Below are 8794 nucleotides of genomic sequence, written 5' to 3'. Positions count from 1 at the left end.
GCAGTCACCTCGCTGCAGGCACAGAGCCACCCTCGGGCTCCCGGAACGCGAGCCAACACACCCGGCACAGCAGCTAATAACAGCTTGCAGTAAGGATTTCCAGGATCACGCAGAAGCAAACAATCCCTGGCTTTGAAAAATCACGCACATCCTGCCTGCAGAGAACAGTATGAATAGAGATCTCCCGCTGCCCACTTCGAATGGCTGGGAAAGCTCCAGCCCCAAACAGCTGCAATTGATCTCCTTCTTCTTCTCCACCCCCCCCTGCTCCATCCTGTGATGGTCCTGCCCAGGCGATTTAAGCTGCGGGAGCTCCGCGCTGAGTCACGCTGGGCTGTGGAGCGGGGTTTGGGGGGTGTCCTGGCTGGTGGGACTGACTGGTGTCACTGGTGCCGGCAGCATGGAGCAAGTGAGTGCCGCCGGGAGCTGGGCCGGTGTGCCAAGCAGCGCCAGGGTCTGGCTGGGTGTGGGTTTGGGGCTGGGTGCCAGAGGTAGGAGGAGAAACAGAGAAGCTGGGAGGAAGGAAATGCTGGGCTGATGTATGGCTGAGAGGAGCAGTTAGGGCTGATCAGCTGGTTTTCTTCTCCTCTAGCAAGTTATCTAAGTAGGGAAGGTGATCTAATGTGTGCTTGGGTCTTTGTGTACGCTAAAGGTTTGGGACCATTTGCAGCTCTACAGTATGAATGCTATTTATTTATTTATTTATTTATTTATTTATTTTCTTAAAGCTTCACATTTTCCTTCTGGAAGTTTCCCTTTTAGGCACAGGACTGAGGTAACTCGTAATGCAACAGCAGAGGGAAGCAGGACAGCAGTGTGTTCTGACCTACTCCTGCCCACATAACTTCTCTCCTCAGAAGACCCCTGGGCACCCAGGCTGTGTTCCAGGCTGTGCCTCAGCGTTGTGCTAGGAGCAGGGCCAGGAGGCAGCATTAGTGCCGTGACGATAAGCAGTTTAGTGGCTGGGAAATCTGACCTCCTGAGCAGCCTGTGCTGTGGGAGTCGGCGTGAGGGCAAGCGCTGCTGGGGCTGGCTGGCTGTCCTGGAGGAGCTCTGGGCTCCACAGCAGCCAGCAGCTGCTGGGCATGGGCCTGCACAAGCCAGGCAAAGAGAACTAGCCCAAGTCAACAATCAACCAATTTGAAATCTCCCTGCCTGACTCGGCGTGTGGTTAAGTGGAGCTCAGCATCGTTACGCTGGAGCACAGGCAGCAAAGCCTGAGGTGTGCCTGGCCTCCCCAAACAGCCTCTCCATCGTAGCTGAGGGAGGCCGGTGATCTTAAGTGTTACTTTGGGGTGCGTGGCTGGGGAAAGTGAATAACCTGGTTCTGAGAAAGGATTAATCAGCTCTTCTCTTCGGCGGGAACTTCCCGGTGGATGGTGCTGGGATGCGTGTTCTGCTTTACCGGGCTGCAGCCAAAAGTGGGCTCCACTGACCCCTCTCTGTGTGTAGGTTGCTTTCAGTCGAGACAAAAAACTTCTTCTAGGTTTGTCCTGTTGCTTGGAGGGCTGCCTAGGGAGGGGGCACAGACCTAGTGTTAGAAAAGCTTGTTTGGATGATAGAAAAAGATGTTAGAAAAGGATTTGTGGATGTTTTCTGCAGCAGCTGGTAAATCAGTGCCCGTACCCTACTCTTGTTACACTGGCTTGAATCACCTCCTTGTCAGCTTAGATGGTTTAGTGGAGTGGGAGACCCCTTGGGGTGGTTGCTGTGAACAAGGATTCCCTGGCAGAGGGCTGAGACAGGCAGCTGGCCTGACTCAAACCTTCCTCTAGCACAAAACTGCAAAGGTGTTTGGGTCTGGCAGGCTTGCCTTGGGATAGACTAACTGCTGTGGTTTGGCCCTGCAGGGACTGGTTGTTACTCAGCTGGACATCCAGCCTGGTGAGTGCATCAAGGTCAAAGGGAAGATCCTGTCTGATGCCAAAGGGTGAGTGAGGAGAAGGCAAATGGATTGATGTGGTTCTGGGGGAAGCCTGAGCTCCTGCTGTGTTCAGCTTGTCGGCACCGGGAAGCTGGAGCTGCTGTGCTGGCAGGTCCTCTGCACTGCCTCTCTGTTTGCCCAGGTTTGCTGTGAACGTAGGGAAGAACAGCAGCACCCTCCTGCTGCATTTCAACCCTCGCTTTGACTGCCACGGGGATGTCAACACCATCGTGTGCAATTCGAAGGAGGAAGGCACGTGGGGTGAGGAGGACAGGAAAGCTGACTTTCCCTTCCAGCAAGGTGACAAGACAGAGGTGAGGCCCCAGGGGTGTATGCAGGGCCCTGGCACAGGCTATTAACAAGCCAAGGGCACAGCTTTTTAGTGCTGCCTTATACCCCTGTGGTGGAGAAAGAGCACACAGGGGAAGAGTTCTGCAGCTAAAGCTCTCTAGACCTGCTCTGCTCAAGTCAATGCCCAACAGCTCAGCTGTGTTAAGTTCTCCACTCTGGCCTGCCTTTGCAAGCCACACAAGTAAGTGCAATTAAAACACTGACCTGAGATTCAGGCTGGGTCTCTGTCATCCCTTCCTTTCAGAAGCTTGGTACTGACCTTGGGGCAGAGCAAACACGCTTGCTCCCCTCCATGCTTCTGCTGGGCAGGGAGGAGGCTGAGCCTAGTGAGTGTGGCCTTGACATGAGCAGCCACCTCATCTGCCCTGCCTGCAGACTGGAGGTGGTGGGGAGTGAGGCTGGTGAGCTGGGATGTGTTAGCCTTCCTTCTTGTGGCTCTCTACAGATCTGCATCTCCTTCAATGAAGTGGAGGCAACCGTGAAGCTGCCTGAGGCTGAGTTCCAGTTCCCTAATCGACTGGGCATGGAGAAAATTGAGTACCTGGCTGTGGAGGGTGACTTTAAAGTCAAAGCCATTAAGTTCTGTGACAAGCTATAGCTTGGTTTGTTGAGTTTTCTCCCCCCCTGCGTAGTGAAATAAACCCAAACTTGCAATGGCTGCTTCCTTTGCTGTTTTCTGCTCTAATCTGCTTGCTACAGGCGTGGGCAGTAGGAAGGGTAGGTATTAATCTGTGTGCCTGCTTACACTGCAGCCTGTCAGCTGGTACTGAGTTAGACCACATGCCAGGCAAAGCATGATTTACTGGGATTTACTACCTGAGCAGTGGTTGCTTGATCCTGTTTGCTGCAGTAAGTGGTCCCTGGCTGTCTGGTTTCTACATTCTGTGACTAGTTCCAGCCAGGGAAGCTCAAACCAGTGCATGCCAGGTGTGCATTGTGCCACCTCTCACCAAGAACTGGTGGTCACATCTCCTTGCTGGGGATTGGGGATTGACCGGGAACACGGCATGGCTTGTGCACTTGCAGGTAGCTTTGCTTTCCAAGAACATGCTCAGCAGTGGGGTGCATTGCAGGCTGGCCCTAGCAGAGAAGAGCAGGCAAGACAGGCTAACTGCACTTGCCAGGGGACAAGACAACAAGTGTAAGGTGAAGCCTGACAGAAAGCTTAGGAGTGAGGTCTTGAGAGGATCTGGGCTGGCTTTGCTGCTTCATGAAGTGTGGTCTTGACACTGTCAGAGGTCTGGTATCAGGAGGCTTAGCAACATGGCAGGTATGGGTGACAAACCACGTAGCAGCTTGTGGGTCAGTGCCTGTAAGGATTGGCTGCTGAGTTCCAGATGCAGCCCAAGGGCAATATCAAACAGGATTTCTACAGGTATGAAATCCTGAGTGCACCAAGAACAACTAACTGCAGTTGGGCATATCAAAAAGGAAAGGAAAAGCTTAGTAAACAGTCTCTTCTGCTTATAATTTCTTTGCCTGTGCGATACCTTGGAGTGTGTCTGCTACTTCTATTCCCCAGCTGCCTGCTCGCTGTGCCTAGGGCTGGATCTGGGACTCCTGTGGCATTTGAGTACCTGAGGAAAGGTAAAGTACTGCCTGCTGTGGAGAGCTGGGAGCCTGAGCAGGCTGCCCCAGCTTGGGGGGCTGGCTGTGTGTCTGCTGAAGCTACAACAGTGCAGCTCAGCTGACTGTGCTGGTGAGGTCCTGCCTTAGCCAAGTGCTGCTGAAGTGGTGGAATTTGACTCCTGTTGGCTAATCTGTCAGCAGGGCTGCTCTAGGCTGGGGCTGCATTTGTTTCTCCTTTGAACAGCTGAGCAGTTGGGCCAGCTGCTTGGGTAGGGGCAACACCACCCTGTATTCAGTATTTCAGTCATTGACAAGCTTTTTATGGAGTGGCTGACAGGCTCCAAGCCTGCTGCCTTCTTGCCAGCACGATTGCTGCATGGCAGTAACACTGTACAGCTCTGTACTGCAGCACCTGCCTCAGTGCTAGGCATCCCTATGTGTGAGGGATGGGGGGGATTTGCTTTGGAGGTTGGACCCTTCTTCTTGATCATGTCCATTTCTCTCTGCTGTCTGATAGCCCTTGTTATGGGGGCCTTCTTGCAGCTCCACTAGAAGGTCAATGGTTGTAGCAGTGTCTTGCCAGTCATCCTGCAGGCACAGACATGGTGACTGCCCATAGCCAGGGCTACTCCTCTTTGTTCTCCAGAGCTGATGCAGCAAATGATAGCAAGGGTGTGCAAATAAGCAGGAGGTTTTTTGGGCCCTGGTCCCTCTGAGGGGGAAGCTGGACTGTTCCCCAGACATAGAAGGGCTCTTGCTGCAGTGTCAAAGTTCAGCAAAAGTTTCCCCTGTGCAGCTGCTGGGAGGGTGGGGAAGGACTCCTGTGTGGGAGTAGGGCAGAGGATACCATGCACCCTGCATGGCAGGAGCCCAGCCTTCCTGCAGGGCTGTCTCATTTGACACTGACAGGTGCTTATAATTCATGTCCTGCACACACTGCATCATTTACAGGGCAGGATGTATTTATTAGGCAAAGGATGAGTCTTCCTGATGCTTTGCCTTGACAAACAAGTCTTTAGGTTTTCTTGAAGGCTGTTTGCACTTGGGATGGGGGCCTGGGAAAAAAAGAGGATGGCTTTTGCCTTGTTTCCCCCTCTGCCCCTGTGTTACACTATGTGACTGAAGGTAACCCAAGTGATGATGTGTACAAGCTCTTACAAAATACAATGCATTACACTGCAGAGGCACAGGGGAGCTTACAGCTGGTCCCTCTGCTGTCTGTTCCTGGCTGCCCTGATTAGATGAGGTACAGGTCTCAGCACTAACAAGAGTAAAGGTGATTCCATTTGTACTTGTTAAGCTGGCAGTCCTGATTTCGAGGTAGGTTTGCCACATGTGTTCCTGACCACCATGCTCAGGGTACAAACAGTGCCTTCACGAGGGCCACCTCCCTCTTGTCCTTAATTAGGACAAAATTAGCTGTTAATTAGGCTTGTCCTGCTTTCTAACATTGGCAGTTACTGCTAAACAGACCACAAAAGAGGAGAAAGGGTAGGAGGGAAGCAGGCCTTTGCCAGCACTTCCTGCCTCCTGAGTCTTGTTCTACCATGTCCCAGAACATAAATAATCTTGTTCTATAAGCAGCACAGGTAAATGGGCATAGTAAATGCAGAGTGTCCTGGCTGGCTCCTGGAGTGATGACCAAGACTTCTCTTTTGCTAAAAAAATTTTTTGGAAAGCAGCAATGCTCCACTCTGGGCTCAGAGTGAATGCAGAAGCCAGGCTTGTCCCTGGAAGCATATGGTGGGCTCAGCTTGTCAATATTTCTGGAAGGACCCTGAGCCCTGTTTGCTCGGGAGGGGAGTGGGGGGTGCAGAAAGGACCACATCATGTCCCAAGGGTGTAGGTTGTTTTGTTTTGTGTTTTTTTAAATACTACAGAGCATGTCGTCAGCCTTTCAGTCTAGCAGTACATCCCATCAAGAGCCTACAGGAAGAGTGCCTGAACACAGAGAGGGAGGTGGTGGTGGGGGAAACAACACCCATCCCTGTTGAGGGGGATGTGTTTGCTGAATCCTGCAGGTGTGCTAATCTGTCCTTGGCCTCCATCCCCATCTCTGCACCAGGAATCAAAAGCTGTGCCACTTTATTTCTTTGCAGCAGCATGGTGAGGGAAAATGGCATCTCAAAAACAGGTGTGAGGCTTTTTGTTATAATACGGAGATTCAGATTGGATATTAGGAAAAAATTATTTCAGGGTTGCCAAGCAATGGAACTGGTTTCCCAGGGAAGTGATTGAGTCACCATCCCTGGGGGTATTTAAAAGTTATGTAGATGTGGCACTTAGGGACATGGCTTAGTGGTGGATTTTGTAGTGTTAGGTTGGAGTTTACAGAATTCCAGGCTGGTTTGGGTTGGAAGGGACTTGATCTTAAGGGTCTTTTCCAACCTAAATTATACATTAAGTGATGTATATTGTCTCCTCATGCCTAGGAAGAGGAGAATAAATACCCAATTGCAGAAAAGATTAGTTTGGAAACAGTAGGTGTGCCAGGAATTAAAATCTCATGTTGGATCTGCAAGAGTAGTGATGGCTAAGATGACAAAGCTGCTGGTCTGTCTAAAAAAATAACTTCTCCCTGAGCAGTTCACATTAACTTCACTTGACAGAAATAGGCCATCCAAGTACACACTGTAGCTACACAAGCATGCATGTGACACAGTTCAGCTCGGCTTCAAAAGACAGTTGCAGGACACCCTGCACCCAGAAACTGTGCATGGTGTAAGTATGTGCAGTGTGTGGAAGGAGAGGGCTAGGGAAGCTGATAGGCAATCCAGCTTGTGATGGGGCAGGGGAACCCAGCTTGGTCACTTCCACTGGAATTTCCAAGCAAAAATGGTGCAAGACAACATCTTCAAAAATGTGATATAAGAATTTAACTGACAGCCGTTGTACAATATGAAAAGGTGACCACTAGCCAGCTTTGCAAGAGCAGTCAGTGCACTGACAGTCAAATGCTTCCTTTGTTTCCTCACCTCCTGCTCCTTTTGCCCCAGTTTCAACTTTACAAGCCAAAAGGAACTTCTGCCACTTACTAAGTCAGCCTCAAACCCTAAGCTGCATTGACCTGATGAGTCCCCCTCATTTTGGCACAGAGCACGGGAAGCTAACCACACCATTCCTCTTCCCTGTCGTGTGATGGAGGCTTCAGCATGAGGCTGAATGCTGCTGGCACAGGATACCAGGTCTTTGAGGTAAACAGGTGCAGATCATGGTGAACTGCCTGTGGGCAGGAGCCAAGGGATGGGGGCAAGTCCTGCCATGCAGCTGGAGGACACCACTGGCCCTGCACACTGTGCTGGGAGCCCCTGGGTACGTGGATACATGCACCATCACATCCTCACAGGCTGGGTCCCTCCCTGTGAGGAAACCAAACCTTCACTGTGCCAGCTTTCCCACAAACTGGGACATTTTTTTTCCCCCTCAACCCCAACCTAGCTGCTCCACAGTGGGTGCAAGCAGCCAAGCACAGCCCACATAAGGGGAAAAAAAAAAAAAAAGTATAAAAATACATATGTACCCACCTTTTCTCAGAAGGCTTCAGGCTGAGGTGTCTGCAGTGCCTTGCCTCCTGGCGAGCCCAGAGCCCAGCTTGTTAGCCTGGATTACCCTGCAGGTGCTAAGGGTAAAAACACACCTGGAGGGGTGGGCAGCAAGCCCTGCTCCCATTCTGAGGGACTCTGGGGAGGGATGGGTGCAGCCTGTGGGGATGAGGCACCTGGGGCAGCCCAGCCCTGTGGTCAGGTAAGATGGTTCCCCCTGCACAACCCGAGGAGCTTCCACGGGAAAGGTGCTTTCTCCTCCAAAACCTCCTGCGATGCCTCCTCATTTTCCAGTGCCTTCCTTTCTAGGCTTGCCTTGATCCCTTTGTTTTGTTTCGTTTTTGTGTTGTGGGTTTTTGTGGGGTTTTCTTGAAATCACAATCTGTTTTTAGTTCTGGCAAAACAAGCTGTGCAGAAGCAGGTCCCTCGAAAGGCATTTCCTTAATATTCTGTCACACTTTTCACCAGCTCACTCTCCCCAGCCCAACTATGTCTTTTGGTTTGGTTATTGCATTTCAGTCCTAAAAGTTAATTTAGTGCTAAAAGGAGCATGAATGAAAGAAGTACTGCTGGCTTCTCTTGTTTCATTTGAAGGCCACTTGCTCCCTGAGCAACCCTGACAGAAAGATGTCTGAAGCTGCAAATCACAGAGGAAAAAGCTGCCTGGCTCACATGTACCATGTTTTCTTTATAGTGTGGAGGAAAATGAGCCTTTTTTCCTATTCCCCAGTCTCCATCCAGGCAGCACCACACTGAATCCCCTCACAAGCCCAGCCAAGGGTCCTGAGCCTGGCTCCAGCTCCCCATGATCTTGCATGGGGTCCTTAGAGCAGATTTCTGCAAGGATTTGTAGCATGAATGTGCAGCAAGCTGCACAAAAGCCAGAGCTACAGCTGGAGAGGTTGTGTTACTGTATGCACATAGGCAACAGCACAAGCCTTCTAGAAGGCTCTGGCAAGGTCCCCCTGCCCCCTCCAAGGTACTTGACACCCTGATTTCAGTTTATTTCTGCAGCTTGTATTGAAGAGGGAGCTGGGTAAAGAGGAACCTCATGTGGTTCAACACGAGCAAGTGCAGAGCCCTGCACCTGGGAAGGAACAACAAAATGCACCAGGACAGGCTAGGAGGTGATGTGCTAGGGAGCAGCTCTGTGGAGAGGGACCTCGGAGTCCTGGGAGACAAGTTATCCATGGGAGAACAAAGTGCCCTTGTGGCCAAGAAGGCCAATGGTATCTTGGGGTGCATTAAGAGGAGTGTCTGCAGCAGATGGAGGGAGGTTCTCATCCCCCTCTGCTCATCCCAGGTGAGACCTCACTTGGAGTGTTGTGCCCAGTTCTGGGCTCCCCAGTTCCAGAGGGACAGGGATCTACTGGAGAGAGTCCAACAGAGGCTACAAGGGTGATGAAGG

At 51.4% G+C, this 8794-nt stretch overlaps 1 protein-coding gene across 2 annotated transcripts; it reads left to right on the top strand.

Annotated features, from left to right (window-relative positions):
* Window positions 1-304: 304 nt before the first annotated feature.
* Window positions 305-2929, top strand: LOC127383918 (16 kDa beta-galactoside-binding lectin). Of its 2 annotated transcripts, XM_051617640.1 has the most exons (5): window positions 305-409; window positions 1851-1930; window positions 2067-2238; window positions 2520-2601; window positions 2721-2823. In XM_051617640.1, the coding sequence occupies exons 1-5, from the start codon at window positions 401-403 to the stop codon at window positions 2738-2740; spliced, it is 363 nt and encodes a 120-aa protein (XP_051473600.1). In that variant the 5' UTR covers window positions 305-400; the 3' UTR covers window positions 2741-2823. The 2 variants fall into 2 exon arrangements, with proteins under 2 accessions (XP_051473600.1, XP_051473599.1); XM_051617639.1 differs by lacking the exon at window positions 2520-2601 and having other exon boundaries at window positions 307-409; window positions 2721-2929.
* The last annotated feature ends 5865 nt before the right edge of the window (window positions 2930-8794 follow it).

Source organism: Apus apus, chromosome 4, assembly GCF_020740795.1.
Source record: "Apus apus isolate bApuApu2 chromosome 4, bApuApu2.pri.cur, whole genome shotgun sequence".
NCBI classification, from domain to species: Eukaryota; Metazoa; Chordata; class Aves; order Apodiformes; family Apodidae; genus Apus; species Apus apus.
The sequence above is the reverse complement of the archived record's forward strand: the minus strand, read 5'-3'. Positions and strand labels throughout refer to the sequence as shown.

Bases quoted from the DNA above. Each gene is read 5' to 3' on its own strand.
- LOC127383918 (XM_051617639.1), top strand. The intron at 1,931-2,066 runs GTGAGTGAGGAG...CTGTTTGCCCAG, and splicing joins ATCCTGTCTGATGCCAAAGG to GTTTGCTGTGAACGTAGGGA. The intron at 2,239-2,720 runs GTGAGGCCCCAG...GGCTCTCTACAG, and splicing joins AGCAAGGTGACAAGACAGAG to ATCTGCATCTCCTTCAATGA.